The following is a 19,455-nucleotide window of genomic DNA, read 5'->3' as shown; positions in this document are numbered from 1 at the left end:
AAGTCGTCCTTTCAATAGTTTTTCCCACCTCAGCTGCTGATCTGTGCAGCTCCTCTGAGGGTATTATGGGGCTTCTGATTACCCTCTTCTTGCTCAACAGCCGTGTCTTGTAAGTACAGGCGTGCCAATCCACTGACTGCATTCGATTTTATGAAAGGATGATTTAAAAGGGGCTGAATTCAAATGAGCCATATCACAGAAATGTTTTTATTTTTTTATTACATTGAATGCAACATATCCTTTTACTTCTACTTTGCAATTATGCATCACTTTATTGTTGGTAAATCATAGAAAATACCAATAAATACCTTTATGTCTGTGGTTGTAATGTTAGAAAATTACTTGCCTTGCAATTTTAGTTTTGCGAGGCACTAAAATTGCCTCGGTGCCAATAACGGATAAAACAATCCTTGGGAATCACTAAATGAATACCAACAATGCATTGCTGACTGTTTAAGAGGAGTCTCCTGGTTATATGCATGTGGAAGCAATTTTAAAGCCCATAATCCCCCCACCGTCCCGTCTTTTAGCCCCATGGGCCTGCACGGCTGTCCTGGCACTGCGTTGCTCCATATAAAGAGCTGCCAAACTGCGGTAAACAATTTTGTTTGTGGCAAAACTTTGCTAAACACAGCTTTACGTCCTCAGACCACAAAAGCAGTCTGCAACACACTAACCACTAATAATCAGGCAAGAAGCTGCTTGAAAAAAAAAAAAAAGCTGAATAAAACTCTAGAGTTTAAAGGTTCAGCAAGAAAAACACCAGGGTTTAGATAGATAAAAACGTAGGCGCAAGATGTTTAAATTTTTTAGGATTTTATTAAAATACGGTGTTGAGTTTACCATTGGAGGTTACCATCACAAACATGATTGTTTCTAATAAAAAAGTAAACAAAAACAAAAAATAAAGCTTAAGAGCCTAGTTACAGATTTTTTTTTCTGGTGTTTTTGTTTTTGCAGTCTGGTGAAAGAAAAGAAAAAATAATTCACAATGAGAGTGATTGGAGGAGGGAGGGGGAAAAAAATGTTCACATGTTGTAAAAATACATTTCCCAATTTCAACATTACACACAGTCACTTTCAAGCATTCATTCATTCCTGGTTAGATGGTTAGATGTCAGTGCCAAAAAGAAAAAGAAAAATAATTTTAAAAAAACACACAAAAAAAAACGGTTCAGATCTGTGCACAGAACGAGGATCGAGAGTCTGTGAGGACGCAGGCGATCGGGGTCAACAGTCTGAGGGAGGAAAACCTCGGTGGGGGAGTTGGGGGGGTGAGGGACAGGACACGCAGGGCGACTGCTGGAGGATATGTGTGCATTTGAACCCTGAGAGAGAGAGAGAGGAGAGACAAGTGACCAACTCTCGCTGAAACTACGTCAGTGTCCGCCGCACCGACCTTATCGAGCGCAGTGGGCGAAGACGGCGGTTCGGTCTCGCGCCCGAGAGTTAATTATCAGCTGCTGCAACTGACAAGAGCTGGCTGGATTTGATTAAACCAAAACCAGCAGAATAAATGTGATCCATCTAAATGCAAAGTCAGAGCTCACACCGGGTGTGCGCGTGTGTGTGTGTGGCTGCGGAACGAGCGGTGCGTGCTTAAACAAGGCTAAATGTGGTTCTTTACTGGAACAGGAAATGCACGGTGCAGTAATTTCAGGCCCATGAGGGTGGAGGGGAGTGAGGCGCTTTGCAAATCAGAGGCCCCGGGGCCCCGCTGTCGTCTCCTGGCTTCACCTGCTGCGGTCGACTGTATTAAGGCAGTGAGTGGCTCCAATGGCAACTTTCTATACCAGCTACTGTAACAGGGAGAGAACGAGTAAGGCCCGCAGGATATAAGCCAGAAACGACAAATTTAAAGAGAGAAAAGAGGAAAAAGACCGTGGAGGGAGGAGCGGGTGGGCGTGGGGGGGGGAACAGGCAGGGATCTCGTTTTCTCTGAAATGTTTCAGTACAACATGTCGAACACGGAGAGCTAATCCTTTAAAAACAAAAACGGTTTTAACAACAGTGCACCGCTGGACTGGAAAATATATATCATCACCAACAGGAGATTTTAAGATTATAATCCAAACTATGGGGATTACTTTTTGTTTTTTGTTTTTCTTTTATTTAAAAATATATACTTATCACACGACAGAGGAGCCACCTGTTGCTCATAGACTCTGAGGGGGACAAACTGTACATCACTGGAAACGGACTACGAGCGAAGAAAAGAAGGAGAAACACTTCGATGGGGAGGGAGAGAGGGTTGGGGGTAGAGGGGGAATCTGACTCCCCCGTAAAAATGACTTCACATGCACTACAGACAGCAGCTTGATGAAGAAGGGGGTCAAACGCAACGCAAGTACGTACTACCACCGTCCTAGTCCAAGTTAATCCACTTCATCGGCTAATTTTTACATCACTTTTTAAAAGCATGAAGTCTGACAATTGTGCTAAGCCGAGTGAAAAAGGCAAACAGATGCACGCTGTTAGTGACGCCTGAGTAGTTTTCAAATTTATTTCAAATGGGCTTTTATGTTGTTGCTTTATTTTTCTCTCCGTTTAATTTCGTCATGACTGCTACAATTTCATCTAGAAAATCTGTACAAAAACAGAAGAAAACAAAACAAAAAATAGAAGGGTATGCACGGTACATTCAATATCTGTTAATGAGGTACTAGAAAGGTGTTCCCTTCACACCAGGGCAACAGCGTTTTAAGAGTTAACTGTAAGGGACGACTCCTTTGGAACGACAACAAGAGCGAGGGAGGAAACACTTACCTCACTCACACACACACACGCGCACGCACACACACCACTGTCTTGAAGATGCAAGCATGCAGGAACGCTAGCCGCTGTTTGCTCCTGCAGGGAATCTGACCCATACTGTCCTGTCACACCTGAAGGGACTGGTGGATGCGAACTGGTGTGTGCGAGTGTGCTGGGAGAGCCATGATACGAGAGGAGGATGAGGATGTGCAGGGTGGTGAAATCTTAGCAAATTTTAAGTCAGTTTCTCCGTGTTTGTTACGTTGCATCACTTAAAGTAGCATCAATGATCTGTTACTGGGAGGCCAGATAGAGGGCGCCCTCTGCTGGCTCAATTTAGATTTCCTTTTGGGGACCAAAACCAAATGGGTCTGTCTCTAGCTGCTTGCTAGCAACCTTTGAGCAAGTAAGGGGAAAAAAGTCTTAAAAGGGGGATTTCATTCTTTAAATGGTTTAACGCTATAGAGTTTCACAGTTAAGAGAGCTCCACACAGACTGCATTATAAACCCTCTGCTGAGCAAGCTAATAATGCCAAGGAGGTTTGAGGGATGGAGGGTAGCTAGATTCTGACCGCCTTACTGTAATAAGCAGTTTCCCCCAGTCATAATACGAGCAGATAGGGGCCAGGAAATCAAAAATAAAAAACAACAACAACAGAAGAAGAAGAGTAGTAACACAGCCATTAATGTACAAAGTGGAGCTTTGACTGTTCTGTTCCTGCTGGAGGCAGCAGACTAAGCCTCATGTCGGAAAAAGCAAAACAGCAACACCTAGAACCACAAAAGATCAACTTTCCATTAAAACAACAGCCAGCTAAGGAAGTAAAACCAATCCAATAATTGAATCCTTGAGAACACAGTTATTGCTGACATTGTGGGGGGTGAGAGGAGGGGTGTCTGACGGTGCGTGAGATGAGGATGGAGGGATGTGGGGGGGTGATGGATTGGTGTAGATGGGTCACTCCTGGGCTGGTTGTCTGATCAGACGAAGGACCGGAGATCCAGGATGGGTCAGACTGGTGCTTCCCGTGCACCGGAGCGTCGCTTTGTGTCTGACCCTGAAGGGGCGAGGCGAGGCAGAGGACAGGGGCGGCGGGGAACGACGAGGGTTTGGTTTCCAGAGATGACGGAATGTGCCAGAGCTGGCAGAGGGGGCTATTGGTCGGAGGGGAGGTCTCTGTCGCCTTCAGCCTTAGTGGGCTGCCCCGGGGACGGGGCGTGAGGGGGGTGGGTGACGGGGGCGATGCCGTGCGCCAGGGTTCCTGAAACCAGGCTCTCCACGCCTGTGCCTGCTCCTGGCAGGCCCCCCGTTGCTGCTGCCACGTTGATCAGACCAGGGGGGAATCTGGAACAGAAGGAGGAGGAGAGCTCGTTTCCCCGTCTGCCAACAGGGCCCCGTGTTGTCCTGGTCAGCATTCACTGCTCTCACCTGTAGGTGGCTCCGTTAAGCTCTGGGTGAACAGTAGCTGCCTCCATGGTGGGCCACTGGGAGGCGGCCATCAGATACTCCTTATTCACACAGTTCTTCAGGCTGTCAGGGATACGACCTGGAGCAACATCACATACAGGGTTCCTAAATATTTAATACTTAAATATTTTCCCATTATTTAATTTACATTTGAGGATTAGTAAAGTAATGTGGAATTTTAGAAAATGGGAAAAGCAAACATTTTTAATTTTTTCTAAAATGTTCCAGGTCCAAACTTTTAAAGGTTTTTCACTCAGAAATGAATGACACTGGTCAGTAAGAACTGGCTTCTCAGATTTTAAAAGAGAATATATTTTCATACTATATCACCAAAATACAAAATGTGAAATATTGCAATAGGAAAAAATCCCTTTGTATAAAATATCCAGCAGAGAAGTTGCACATTGCACTGAACCAAAATCACAATATCAAATATTAATTTCAGAGGACTTGGTGAGGACAGTGTGATGAAAAATGTGAAGGGAGTTAAAAGCAATCAATAATCATCGCAATTAAATTCCTTTCTGACATCATGAGGCCTTAATTGCTCAGTTAGATCCCAAAATTTATAGAGTTTAATGATTGTGCTCCATAGAAAGCAGTGGGAACAAACGTCATCAATGCAGCATTCAGCAATACCATTTTATAAACACTGGACCCCCACCTAATCCTCGCTGAATATTCAGATTCACCTGTCTTTGCATTTTTCTGTGGAGAATATCTAAAACATCTGAAAGAAAATGCAGCAACTCGATACGTGACCGGCTACTATTTGCAAAGCAGCAAATACTATCTGCCATTTGCTGCTTTGCAAATAGCAGATAGTATTGTCCAGGAACACCATTTATTTTCCTAGCTGTCGATTGGCTGAACTCCGAAGAGGGAGAATAAGGAAGACTGTGGATGTTAGCTTCTATGATGGTGCTAAGAGGGTTTTCATTGTGCATATTAGGGCATTTTTGGTGTTTGGACTATTAAAATAGTCAGTTCTAAGTGTGTCTGGAAGGAATCCATAAACGCCATGAATATCAGGGGTCCACTGTATACTTTTTTTTTTTTACATTTAAATGTTTTGTAATATTTAAATGTTTTTTATACCATCTAATCAACATGTACACTCACCAGTGATGGCCCGGCGCACTTCTCTGGCTGCTTCTTCACGAGCCTCAACTGAAGCCTGCTCGCTGTACCAGGATGTGTGAGGGGTACAGATCAGGTTGGGGGCATCCTTCAGAGGGCCCGTTGAAAAACTTGATGAAAAGTAAGAACTTGTTAACGTCCGTTGACACCGTGTGTACAAGTAAGGCAGCAGCTCAGGCTGTGGGCTTCGTGCAGCGCTCTGCCCTTACCTGAACGGTTCTGTCTCATGCACGTCCAGGGCGGCTCCACGTATCCGGCCCTCCTTCAGGGCCTGAGCCAGAGCTTTCTCGTCCACCAGCCCGCCTCTTGACGTGTTGACCAGGAACGCTCCTTGACGCATCTGTCGGAAGAGCAACAGATTGAAAGCGACTGCAACAAAAATTTGCCATAAGGGCAGGAAAAAAAGACAAAACCTCAAACCCCTGAAAAAGGTTTTTGTCTAAACAGGAGGCGGCAGGTGAAACTGTGGGAGTCTCACTGTAAAGCTATTATGCAGCTGCAGTTTGAGTGGCTGCCAAGCAGGGATGAGTTAATTAGTTTTCTGCTCATGAACACGACTGGCAGTGTTTGTACGATACAAACTCTGCTTTACCTGTAGGGCCTTGGAGACTAAACAGTTTTCATTCATCTGCTTTATTTAATAGAAACACATACATAAACATCTAGTGCAAGATTCACTTCTATAATCTACGACGACAACCTGTCTGAAGATCCAACAGCAATATTTAAATCATTACCGAACAACTGAAGTGGGTTTAGAATAGAGAAGGGAACTGAAGAAAAAAAAATAAACATTTCTATTGTTTTGATAAAAGCAGATTTCCCATGTAGCAAATAATTTTACTAAATCAATAATGTTCTTTGACCTATTTGTGCTCTGTATGTTCCTTCAAGGCTTGAAAAACATGACTTCCGGTTGCATTTTATGTAAATAACATACAAGCCTAAATCTAATAAATTATGATGCCAGAACTCATTTTTATGCTCCGAGTGCATAAAAGACGTTAAGATGTGGTTGACAAAAATGAATGAAAATCTTGTGTTTTGGACTTTCTAGACTTGAAAAATCGGGCCCTTTTTTTTAAGTTATTCTAAACAAAATTATGGCAGCAAATTCCTGCCTAAAACCCAGAGGAGCCTATTAAGCTATCAAAGCAGCGTGTATATATTAATCGAGAGGCACATGGTGCTGATAGTGGATATTTCATGCACCATGTTGAAAAAACATGCATCCTCCACCCATCTGCACACCCATCAGCGACTCTCTGTTTAGTGGGCGTATGCGACAGTTAGGGGCGGTGACTCTTTAGATTGATCTGATACGCCGAATTTTCAGTTAAAATCAGGTGAAAGCCATCAGGGATTTGGCCTAATTAGAGGAGAAGAAGATCAGGGGATGTGAAGTGGATTCAAAGCAGAGACAAAAACGAGCCTACAGCGGTGGAAGAGGACCAAGAAGAAGAAGAATGACTTCATAATCTGATCTGTTGATATTGATTCTTTTAAATGTTGAAATAAGGATGTCCCGCTCTACTGTTTCATTACCATCAGATCTCATTAATGCGACACTTAAAAATTAATGGGAGTATTAAAAAGCCCATCCCAGTAATGATTAGGAAGCGTTTTTTGCATCCGCTGACCTGTTTGATGGTGAAGTCGTTGATGAGGTGGTGGTTGTGCTCGTTGAGGCTGCAGTGCAGGGACACGCAGTCAGAGTGTATGAGCAGGTCCTGCAGCGTGGCCATTCGCTGGAGGCCCAGCGAGCGCTCGACGCCGTCAGGCAGGTACGGGTCATAAAAGATTACGCTAAATCCAAACGCTTTGGCTCTCAGGGCCACAGCCTGGCCAACACGTCCTAAAAACAGCAGGACCGGGTTAAGGTTGGGAACAAATGATCCAACTTCAAGTCGTTATGCTTAATTTGGTTTTATATTAACCCCGGGAACCGCGTTCGCTCACCTAAACCGATGATGCCCAACGTTTCACCGCGGATTCGAGCAGCGCCTCCAGCCACCTCCCTGATCTGCTCCACGCTGGAGGCCCGGGTCCCCTCCCTCAGGGCTTGGTGCATCCAGGTGACCCGCCTGTACAGGTTGAGAATCAGACATAGCGACGTGTCGGCCGTCTCTTCCACCGAGGCTGCTGGCACGTTACAGACAGCGATGCCTGTGTGACGGGGGAGGGGAAGGAGGAGACGTTAGGCTCGCCTTGTTGTGCCGCAAAGCAGCTCGTGTCTTGACATCGTTCTGTAAACCTGATCGCCTCACCGAGCTCAGCGGCTGCTTTGACGTCAACGTTGTCAAAGCCCGAGCCGATCCTGACGATAACCCGTAGGCCTTTGAACTTTTCCAAGTCGTCTCTGGATAAAGTTATAGTGTGATACAGCAGAGCAGCCACAGCTTCATTTAACACCTGGGGAGGACAGATTTTTATTGAACTATCTGAATGATCAGCATGTAAAATTTTTCAGGCAGTCATGATGTTTTCAGGTCATAAACCACTGATGCTGGCAGCTGATCTTGTTCTACCTTCTCATGTATCTCCTGTGTGGACTGAGCGTCGCAGAAAGCCACGGTCGCCACGTCTTTGAGGATGGGCATCTCCACAGTGCAGTCGCGCCCATCCAGCAGGGCCACCAGGGGCCGAGGGTGCATCGGCCCATTCAGGATGGGGGGTCGGATACCTGAGTTAATCAGAACCAGGAGGATGTTTTATGGAGAAACAAAACTGCCAGAATCCACAAAACGTTAAAAGATAACATTTTGTCATAAATTGACTCAGAAGTAGAATATTAATACATTTACAAATAAGTTATTTAAATAATCATTTCCCAGCAGAGCAGGCCTTCATGTGGTCTGTTACATCATGTCCAAAGCTGCACTGCTAAAGCAAAGACGATTGGTTCCTCTCCGTTAACTCCAGATCCTTCAAGATCTGATTGGTCAGCTGATTACAGTTAAAATAATTTGAAGAACTACAAAACAATTAAGCAAATACTAAATCATATATGCATTTAACACAAACATTTAATTTCAATATTTATGTCATAAAATGACCAACTATTAGAAATAAATTAAATGCATCAGTAAGTTATACGACGGTGTATAAAGTTTTCTTGTATTTTACTTATTCGTTTTGGATTATAACATTTATGACCCTCTAAAGACGTGGAAGTTCCTACTAAAAGTTTATTAATACTACATAAATAATGATTTGAGTTCCCTGCTGTAGACTTAAGAGGCCAAACACACAAAAGAATGAATGAATGAAAACTAGACTAAATCTTTCCAGGCTTCCATACAGTCTACATCTTTTAAACAATACTAACACCTTATTAATCCGGACGGCGTGTAACCACTTGTTTTTCAAAATGACTAAACAGACTTAAGGTTAGTGAGTCAGTCTGCATTTTCCACGTCTGGCTTGCTCAATGTGATGTACAAAAAGAAAATCCCCCTGCACAAATAGCTGAATGCTTTACTCCTTAGAAAAACAGCGTCTGACTCTCTTTTTCCAAACACCAACACAGAGGAAAATGTATGACTGCATGTATGCGTTGATGTGATTTAAGGTTACGAAGTTACGTGTAACCAAATCTTTAATGGCGCATCCAGGAATCTGCTCGTCTTTGCAGCGAACATCTGGGTTGAAGCGCCTCTGCGTAGAGGAAAGATGAGACTCGGGTCAATGAAGTGATCCAGTATCGTTTCTAGGAACTGGACCGGGGTACCGTGTGACGGCAGACGCACACGAAAGAGCCTAGAAGGTAGCAGGAGAGGTGATGGTGTGCTACAACTGGGGGAGGGGTGAAAAACTGATTGATGTCTGGAAGGAGGTAGTGAAGGGGGTACATGAGTTTATAGTGGTGGGATGTGGGGGCTGGCGGGGTGGGGTGGGTCAGTTGTGACCTACATCTCATGTCGAGAAGAGCCACATCTTCCAGTTATTTTGCCCTCTCTTCCCAGTATAAACACACCACTTGGTGGCAAATCTCATCCGTAGTCACTCTCCATTCTGCCAACCAAAGCAGAGCTGCCAAAACAAATTAATGCTGTAATTCTGCCAACGCACTGCAGAAACACTTATCGCAAACTGTCTTTTTTCTTTCCTCTTTTTTTTTTTTTTTTTTTTTTTTTTTTACACCTCTTCCCATTTCTGCTTCGTATGAGATTATTTTCTGTGACTGTTATCTTGTCACTGCCGTGCGAGAGGTGTGCATTTCATTGGAGCTGGAGTGCGGTTTGCTGGAACGGTTTTACTTGGACAGAAGGCAGGACGCGGTGGCGAGACTGCTGGGGAGGAACGGGAGCTGGTAGCTGAGGCTGGAAATCAAGTATTCAGGGTTTCTGCACATTTTCCATTTCAGGGACTCCAGACTTTCCCAGGCTCGGATTTTTAAACACCTCAGCCTCAGCTTTCAGGCCGCGCTGGAATCCAGGAACAAGCGAAGGACAAAGTGGCATTTAGGATGAGCGCAAGCCCAACACGAAATCCTCTAAAGTTGTTCACAAGCCGCATTTTATCTCCGTGAACCATGACACACGTGAAGCTTCTTTAGATTACGTGAACAAACGCCTGATGTGATCCGTAACAATTTATTTTTGCGTTTTTAATTGTTCATCTCATTGCAATAACCACTAGAGCTTGAGCTTGTTTTATTGTGACTCGTGTTCTCTCAACTTGAAAAAGCAGAATTTATCACATTGTCATATGAAGACAGGCCTCAGGCTCGTGCTTAACGCTTTCATGAAGTCATCATCAACTGGATCAAGATTATGAGATTTCAAGACATGTTGTGACTTTAAAGATTTTGAGCTAAATATAAATTTTAAAGATCTCAAACTCGTGTTGCTGTGATGACTTCATTATAAACTAAACACTGAATTTAATATTTTATTATGTTATATTAAGTCTTAAAATTCATTATAGCAGCTTCATTTTTTTATGACGTTAACATCAAATTAAATTACAGTTGCAAGTTTCAAGTGCTATGTCAGTAAACTGATTTAGTCGTAACAGTTTCAGGATCCTGAAAAAGATCGAGCTACTAAGATTTGCTATGACATGTTGTGTTAAAAGATCTTAAGCTTGTTTTATTGAGATCACAGTCTGAAATGGAAATATTAAGCTAGTCAGTCCCTGAAAGTTAAAGCACTGCGTTTTCTTGAAATAACCGAAAATAATTGATTAGAAAATTGCTAATTTTGTGGAAGAATTAATCAAAATCTGGTTTTGAAAATAACGGAACAGGGGGAGAGTCTGTTTCTCCATACAATAAGCCTTTCCAGTAAATTAAGTTCACGCAAGAATAAAAAGGAAGGAGAAAAATACAGGCCTGCATGTCCGATACAGTCACTGGACGTGCATACTAGTGGACTGTATTAGGCAGTGTGATTCACATTAACTGCAGATGGCTCAAAAACGCTACCATGCCAACTGCATAACACACAAAGGGACAATTGCCACGCAGAAAAACTTAAAGTGCTCCATCACAAAGAGCTCCTCAGAAAAAAAATATACAACCAAGTTGAGACTGCAGGGAAAGTAATTTGAGTAAAGGACACTGGCATACCCAAGGCCTACGAAGAACAAGCATGGCCAGACACACAATACAATTCATTCAGTGATTCATTCATTCTCCCTCTCTTTGCCTTTCTTCCCTCCACTCCCTCCTCCTGGTCGTATTTAGAGTAAGAGGAGGGGGGGAGGGGCAGCAGACGATGATAATGCAGCAAGCAGCAGTACTCCACCCAGACGCTGCTAGACACACGCTTATTCAGTTCCTTCAACGGCTGCGACAGCACCAACCCACACTGAGCGTGAAAGAGAAACAGAACACGCACACGTTTCTGCGCCACACCCAAACCATACATGCCTCTCTCGTCCCCCACCGACACACACTCACAAATCTAAAAAAAAAAAAAAAAAAAAAAAAAAAATTTAAATCGAAAACGCACGTAAAAAACAGAAAACACATGGGCAGTGGGCCTAACCTTGCATTGTGAAGTCTGTCAGCCTGTCTTCCTCTCTACGGTTCTTATTTTTCCTCCCTCTCTCCTGCCAGCCTGCTCTAGGCTGACTGGATCCCAGCTGTCATCCACGCCCAGCCCCTCCCCCACGGCCAGCCTCCAATCACAGGCGGCCCCATACAGACTCGGCCAACCAGCACTAACCTCATTAGCATAGCTGAAGCCGAGGCCTGGGGCGGTTTGGGCTGTTGTCATTTTTTAAAGAGACAGCTGGCCCGTTTCCCAGTAGCCTGGGCCGCAACCCTTCACCTTGTCCTCTCCGTTTCACAGGTCTCTAGAGACTCTCCCAGAGGGCTTCCTTCAGTTTTGTGCACAGCTATGTCTGATTCGCATCACCGTTATACAACAGCTTAAAACAATAACAATCACAGATGGATGCACCTCGCCGTCCCTGAGTGCACGTTCTGGAAACGGAAAGTTGAATTACTGTCACCTTCACAATGAAACGGAGCGCACTTCTTGCACAGCGACTTAAGACAAACACTTCGTTACAAACGCCACACAAAAGGAAACTAATAAAGGTTACGACATTAGGTTGGGAGCACCGCACCCATCAATCAATTTTATCGCATAAACCTAAAGCAAACAAGTCATTCTGAACAGTCAACATTCAAAACATAAAAGAAAACTTTGAAAAAAAAAATTAAGGAATGTAAAAAAAAAATAAAAAATACTTTAAAAACTATTTTTAAAGTTAAAAGTAAAATCCTCACTTAGTTTGGGCCAGCTAATTTTACAAGTGATGCAGCACTAGGCTAGCATGGTTAAGTCAAGATTATTTGTAAACCTCATTACAGCAACACAAAGTGCTTCACATGATGAACAAGTGTTGTGGTTTAAGAACAATTGCAGATACAAATAATTCTAAGATCTAATCTTCTTCATAAACCCTCCTGCCGGTCTACACTCTTACCTTCACAGATGCGGTCCAGTCTCTGCCGCTTGACGTGTTTGGTTTTGTCCATCAGAGCCATAGACCAAGGAGTCTTAACCTGGGACAGCGAAGAACAAGTCTGGGAGCTGGAGGAGGCTCTTTAGTGACGTCCGCCTAGTATCACCTGCAGGTACACACAGATAATCCAGTTGGTAAAGACACAAGGAGAGCTCACTGGCTAAGAAACTTTGAGCATTAAACATGTGACAAGTTGACAGGAATGTAATTTATGCCTATGAGTTTTTCAGACGTAGGATGAGTGATCATCTCCTGGAGCAGTGGTCGTTTGTTGGACATCAGGCCATTTTTCCCCCAGCAGTCTTTAACACATCCTAGATGTTTTATGACAAAATATTTACCTCCAATTGACCAGCTCATGAACCAACTCTGACATTCACTTTCAATTTGGCAGAGAGGTGAAGGGCAGTTTTACTGCTTTGTTGACATATTTTGCTTGGCATCTTAACAAGACCCAGTTTAACAGCCACAGGTCCAATATAAAACTCTGATCCTGAAGAGTCTAAGGCAATGTTTACATGAGACAGCTGACTAGAAATTGCTGATATATTTGATTGCGGAAACGTTCCACATTTAAACGGTGTCGCTGTTTAGTCTAGACCGCCAAGACGCCTCGAATCCACTGTAGTTGTCATGCAAAGGCGATATTTTAACATGCCGTCGAAACGCGCATGCGCTTCGACTCTTAACCTCCACCTCGTCCTGCAGCCGTGCTTTCTGTGAATGTGCTTTCACACCAGCAGAGTACTTCACACCTCCGCAGGGGGTATTCCCAAAAGTTACGCTCTCAGACCCGGCTTCAAAAAGTTTCATTGTTGAAGACTCCGATTGCTAGAGACGTGCAAACGAGCGGCTGGATAGCAAGAAAAATGCTCCGGTTTCGCTGAAAACCAGCTCTTTGTAGATGGGGGTCAAAAGAAGCCAAAGAAAATCTGCTAGGTTTTGTGATGAGTGTATTTGTAGATGAATTCGGTCAGAAACCAAAATGATAAATGAGCGGGATGAAACCAAAGCTGGATTGTGGAAAATTAAAGATGAAGGATCTCATTTAAATATAAAACTGGTTAAAGTAATAAAAATATCAACTAATCCTGAAAAAAAAGTAGGTAAAGGGATAGGGAATAAAGTCAGTAGACCCTGCATCAAAGCTTGATAAATGATTAAATATCAACGTTTCATCTAGACTTCACAAGACTCCATAGGAATCCTATAAAGCTAATTGTTTGGCACAGCTACGTTCAGATCCTCAACAGTACAAAAGAGTGACAGCATAAACCGACACAGAGACATAATACCAAAGTATTAGATCTCACTAGTACATAGTTTTCTGTATACTTGTACATACAAATCAGCTACAGATCGGTAGAAATGTATTTAAATAAAAATCACTGCTGAATTGTGGGAAGCAGCCCCGTGAAAGGTGGAAATCAGTTGACAGAATCTTCTTTTTTTGTTGCATGTTTGAGCTTGTTAAGAAGGTGGAGTAATAATGGTCTCTAACCTGCCAACGTTAAATTGTGCTCTCAGTAACAAGTTTGGCCTTCAAACGGAGGAAAAAAGAAAAAAAAAATCCTCTCACATGGGTGTAAAGTTTTTGCTGCCGCCTTATTGGAAAGGTTGGTGCTGAAATGGGCTTCGGCAGTGAACCTAAAAGTAGCAGAAAAGGGGTGTTTGATATCACTGCTGATTATTTGAATGAAACGTTGTTGGATTCCTCTGGAAATCAGATTGGATTGGGATAACTTGGGCCGACATGAATCAAATTTGGAGTAAATTAGATTTCGACGCAATTATAATTGTACGCCAGAGCAGATTGTCTTGCAGAGAGCTTTTGGATGGTATTTGTTGTTAATGGGAATTCTGTAAACAAGCTGAAGTCAGGAGATTTTTTTTTTTTTACCGAATCAATCACACCTTCCTTGTGCATCATTTTAGTCAACAATACGCCGCCTTGCTTAGACTTATGTGGCATAAAAAAATAAAACAAAGATAATAAACATTTAAGGTTCAGTCATGAACTGAAGTTGACCATGAGATCCAAGTAAACAAACAGATATAAAAATATGTAAAAGAGTCAAAAAAAAAACATGATCAAGAAAAAAAAAAAAAAGAACTCACCTGGAAAATGTCTTGTGTGCCAGAAAGGTTGACAACTTAGTTTAAACTGTAAACAGGGCAAAGATAAACAAACATTAGATCTAACAAATACCATGCAGTTAGCGTCTCTGCGGGCAACTTATTACGGCAAGAAATTCTGACAAAACTTCAGCATTTGAATTATATTTATTTTCGTTTTACCGAGCAGGTTTTCACACTTCAGGTTAGCGTGCTACAATTGAGCTTAGGAGTTTATTCTAAGTGAGGGTTTTCTTTTTGGTCATGTTTCACACTATGCGTTATGCAACTGAACTTTATTGCAGAAGTATTTTCCCCCCCAAATGCAAAATGCAGCAATACATGATTTAAACATTGCCAAAATAAAGCAATAATACAACAAAAGAAATATTAAAATCTCCATCAAATTCATTATGACCGAGCATGTTAAAGATTGTATTTCTGAGTAACATTAAAATGGCTTCACACATTTGAACAGCACTATTACACAGTGTGCTTTTGTTTCCAAAAATAAAATGAATCGCTCAGGTGAGTCATTTATTCTTAGCCAAGTAGAGTTATACTGTAAATACAAAATTGTGCATGCAAAATTGTCAATCAAGCTTTCCCCGCAGATAATTTCCTGTTCTCTTTCTGGTCTTATCTACAGATTCAGATTATGTTCTCCTCAGAAGGAGAACATAATCTTAAAAAAAAAAAAAAAAAAAAAAAAGAGAGAGCAAACTGTCCTGGAGATTCTTTGATATGATGGCGGTACCAATTGCAACAGAAAATTAACAAATAAGATTTTCTCAATTTGTGCATTAAAGCATATGTCCATCACCTTCGCTTGATTTTAAATAAAATAAGAGGATTAGAATATATGGTCATTTCACAATGAAAGTAACTTTTTATATGAACAATTGGATCACACACACATAGTGCTGTCTTTTTACTTTTTTCCTCAATGAAGTAAACTTCTTTGTAATCTCATGATCAAGATGGTGTGATTAAGTAGCAATTTTTTCGCCAATATTCGCTTAAGTGTTTTTGGCCTCCTGTTCTTTACTGTTAAAACCTGAATAAACTTTCTACTAACTTAGTGCAACTTTATTTAAAGTGGAAGCAGATGTGTACTCTGGCTCTAACCGAAATTTAGATTAAATAGGAGATAGTGATAATGGGCGGATAAGTTTGTGCATGACTTCTGCTAAAATTCCTGCTGATAAGGTACCGTTAACCAAGTCGTTAGCTGACGAAGCTAGTTAGCTTGTTTCTCCTCTTTCAATCAGCGGGGTAAATCTAATGAATGGTAGAGATACACATTTCGTTATAGTTCAAGTTATTTTACAATTTCTAAAAGTTATGTGTGGATATACTTTTACCCCAGTGTGCCCATTGTAGCTTGTTCGCCAAATACAAACTTCTGAGTCGCTATCCAAGTTAACTCAATACATAGCACGGGAGCTAGCTGCCCGCTAACCCAAACACAAACACTCCAGTACTACAAGTGGCTAACATTCTCAAAGAGCCAAAAAACTTTCTAAAGTACTGAACAAATTAAGTAATCCATGTCATATTGCTGCCACCAAGTTAATAAATGTAAGTATTTTTTGTGACGACATATGTGGGGCGTTTAAGTGCTGCTAGCGTTAGCTAGCCATCGCCGTTAAGTGTGGTGTGGCTGGGTCTGTGGGAGAGATGCAGGCGGAGGGGGAGCCCATTTCGTCCGATTTGTTATCAGCGAGTGGCGCTACAATGTGAAATGTGTGACCCAGAAGCTGAGCAAATCCTTCCATTTGCAAGGAGATTCAAACCCCCACGAAAGCGAATACAACTTATCGTACTTTGCCGCAAACACGCGAGTTGTGTGAAAAATGGCAGTTATTTACCCCAGATAAACTCTTTCAGGAGTGCCGAGACAGTGTGCGTCCGTCGGTGGTGTTCCCTCTCTCCCGATCGCCATGAAATTAGACAAAAGAGGAAGTGGCTTGTTGATGAGGGGGTCAGACTGTCTGTTTTTTTAAAAAAAGCGGCCGTCTGCTAGAAGGAGCGCCCTCACCTTCCACGGCGGAGCGACAAAAAATATATATGCAAGGCAAGTTAGCAAAGACTGCTTTGGTGTATTTAATAGGCCTTTTAACATGTTTCAGTGAATTTACAACTATTAACGGAAACATGTCTACACTTTTTCCACAAAAGAGGGCGACTTCTACAGTATCTAAAATATGCAAAATAATAAATAAATAAATAAATAAATACAGAAAAAAGTGCAAGTTTTTTTTGCATAATACATGAGTTCTTTTCATAATAAATTACTGACTGCAATTTTTAAAAAGTATACTTTGTCCCCATTTTTAATTTTTGCACATCATGGCATTCATTTTTGTTGCAGTATTTTTAGTTTTTGTCCAGTTTTAGAGTACATTTTATGTAAATCTAGAGGTAGGTAGTTATAATTTTCACTATCTATTTGAAACAAATGTATGAGAATGTTCTTTTCGAAAGTAAAAAAAGCAAAAAAAAAAAAAAGCTAACCATCTAAGTTATATGTATAGTGTATAAACGTTGAACATCAGTCTTCATTGAAATGTGAAAGCAGCTTTTATCTTCAGTTCCAAAACTAAAATCCACAAACTTTCAAAATTCATCAGGGATGTTTGACCTATATCAATTTATCAAGAAATTGATATATGAAATATATATTATTCTACATTTAGCATGTTGCTGCTGCATAGCAAAGATGAAATGATTACGCATATTTATCATTAAGCTTAATGATATTGGGGATTTAAACTGAACAAATGAGTTTTGACTCTTGGATTTTTATTTAGTCTCGTAATCATAAACTTGCTTGTGTAGCATTTGGAGAGGCTGACGCAGCCTGTTGAGATGCTGTCACTGCATTCTGTTTTATAGAAATGATCTGAGCTCTTCTGTTACTGACAATATGGAGAGTTGGACCATTGTGCCCTCTACTGTATTTTGTAAAAAAAAAAAAAAAAAAAAAAAAAAAAAAAAAATTAAATTAGGCTATTGAAGGTGACATGTAATATATCACAAGGCTCACTGGGCAATTTACCAACTAAACTGGAATGTAATTGCATTTCATCTCTTAGAGCTGATCAGTGAAAAAGTTTCAGCACAGTTGTGCTCTACTGCATTGCAGAAAGAAAGCTTTTGGCCTAATTTCTGGCCTAAGAGCTTTAGTTGTCTCCCTGCACTCCATCTTCCTCTCACGGTCCAAAAACATGACTGTCAGGTTGGTTGGTCTCTAAGGGTGCGTTCACACTGCAGCGTGAAGTGATCCAATTCCAATTTTTTGGCAATTCCGATTTTTTTGCCGGGGCCGTTCACACTGCCAGTAAATGCGACCTGTATGCGTTCTGCAGTGTGAACGGGCTAACGACCTGAAAGTGTCCCGCATGCGCAGTAGAGGGCGCAATAGCGTCAGCGTTCTCAGTGTTCTGCCAACCGCCATAAAAAGAAGAAGAAGAGCTCCCGCTTGTGCATATCAGGACGCAGATAGTGAGATTTGTTGAGAATCAGTGACGTTCAGTTTGGATGACTGCGACCTGAACATTAGGTCGCATTTGAAACGGATATGATATGGGTCACATTCGAAGAAAAAAAATCCGACCTGTGCTGTTCAGACTGTCATTTTTTTTTGTTCAGACACAGGTCACATTACGCCAAAAAAAAAAAAAAAAAAAAAAAAAAAAAAAAAAAAAAAAAATCGGAATTGGGTCACTTCAGGCAGCAGTGTGAACGCACCCCAAATTGCCTGTAGATATGAATGTGCGCATGAGTGGTCGTGTATCCTTTTGGTCTTTGTGTGCCTGTCCAGGGTATCCCACCTCTTCTTTACTGCAAAAAGCTACTGTAGTATAAACAATAGATTTAATTTCTCTAACAACTAAAAATGTTATTCATTTTGACATATTTTTGTCATTGAAATTAACTTAATTTAGATTTTGGAAGCCAATGTTTTGTTGCCATAGCAAAACATTGCCTTAATAAAAAATTTAATATGTATCCATCTGTGAAGAGTTTTTTTTCTTTTTCATGCTTTTCTGGCATCAAGACAACTGTGGATTGAGACAAATATGAGTCATTAAATCTCTTATTCTTGGGCACAGAAATAAAAGGTTTGCGCATTGCTACATTCCTAAAAAAAAAAAAAACTGCCTCCGTAATTTCATATTGCTGTGATTGTAAAATAAATCTTTTTAAATCTCATCTCTACAAACTGAACCTGCTTGATGCTTATCTGTATTTATGCTTGGCATAGCTTGTTAGCTGCATCAAAGTGTACCAAGGACTTTATAAGCTATGGTTTCCAAACCGTTCAAGTCTTTCTGCCGTGCCATTCTTGTGCTTAAAAGTCCTTTATGGAGGATGCAATAGAAATTTCTGAAGTGACCGAAGTTTTCTTTTTCTTTATGGAGAGCAAAATGACACTGCTTTGGTCGTCCACACACCATACATTTCCCTTTTTACAATATGCTCAAGTTCAGCTGTTTTGGAAGCTAATATTTAGCTATTGTAGTAGAAGTAGGAATAACAAATTTCATCTAAATAAAAGCAACAGGTACTTTTTTTCAGTAAGAATCTTATCAATCCATAAGGGTCTCAGTCGATAACATGGCCTTTTTATCCACTGAGGTAAATATCCTGTTTCAATTAACTTAAACAAGCAACACGTTTTCACTCATGCATCTGAAAACTTACCCGCGGTGGTCCCAAACCCCACTCGTCAAGGGCCATTCTCCTGCAACTTTTAGAAGTCTTTCTGCTTCAGCACACCTGGATCCAATTTTAGCTCATCAGCAGAGCTCTGTAGGGCCACACTGATGCACACTAGTAGTGAGGCGGTTTTTCCCCTTTTAATTCAAGCACGTAGGACAAGGAAGGGACACATCTAAAAGTTGCAGGACTGACCCTGGACTAGACTTAATTTAGCCACTAGATGGCACAAATGATCATATCGTTCTAGCCTTTCCTTGTGATTGGAAGAC

The 19,455-nt window shown here is 41.5% G+C and overlaps 1 protein-coding gene across 3 annotated transcripts; it reads right to left on the bottom strand.

The window, feature by feature from the left end:
• Positions 1-186: 186 nt before the first annotated feature.
• ctbp1l (C-terminal binding protein 1-like) lies at positions 187-19,227 on the bottom strand. 3 transcript variants are annotated; one of them, XM_088009645.1, is made up of 11 exons: positions 19,169-19,227; positions 14,462-14,507; positions 12,305-12,449; positions 7,891-8,045; positions 7,630-7,774; positions 7,322-7,528; positions 7,003-7,217; positions 5,572-5,702; positions 5,345-5,472; positions 4,184-4,301; positions 800-4,099 (listed from the first exon to the last, which is right to left on the bottom strand). In XM_088009645.1, the coding sequence occupies exons 3-11, from the start codon at positions 12,363-12,365 to the stop codon at positions 3,910-3,912; spliced, it is 1,350 nt and encodes a 449-aa protein (XP_087865771.1). In that variant the 5' UTR covers positions 12,366-12,449; positions 14,462-14,507; positions 19,169-19,227; the 3' UTR covers positions 800-3,909. The 3 variants fall into 3 exon arrangements, with proteins under 3 accessions (XP_014869092.1, XP_087865771.1, XP_014869091.1); XM_015013605.2 differs by lacking the exon at positions 19,169-19,227 and adding an exon at positions 16,330-16,512; XM_015013606.2 differs by lacking the exons at positions 12,305-12,449; positions 14,462-14,507; positions 19,169-19,227 and adding an exon at positions 11,356-12,269 and having other exon boundaries at positions 187-4,099.
• Positions 19,228-19,455: the final 228 nt, after the last annotated feature.

This window comes from Poecilia mexicana, unplaced genomic scaffold, assembly GCF_051168715.1.
Source record: "Poecilia mexicana isolate PSO_F unplaced genomic scaffold, ASM5116871v1 scaffold_10, whole genome shotgun sequence".
NCBI classification, from domain to species: domain Eukaryota; kingdom Metazoa; phylum Chordata; class Actinopteri; order Cyprinodontiformes; family Poeciliidae; genus Poecilia; species Poecilia mexicana.
Note: the sequence above shows the minus strand (reverse complement) of the source record. Positions and strands in the feature narration are given on the sequence as shown.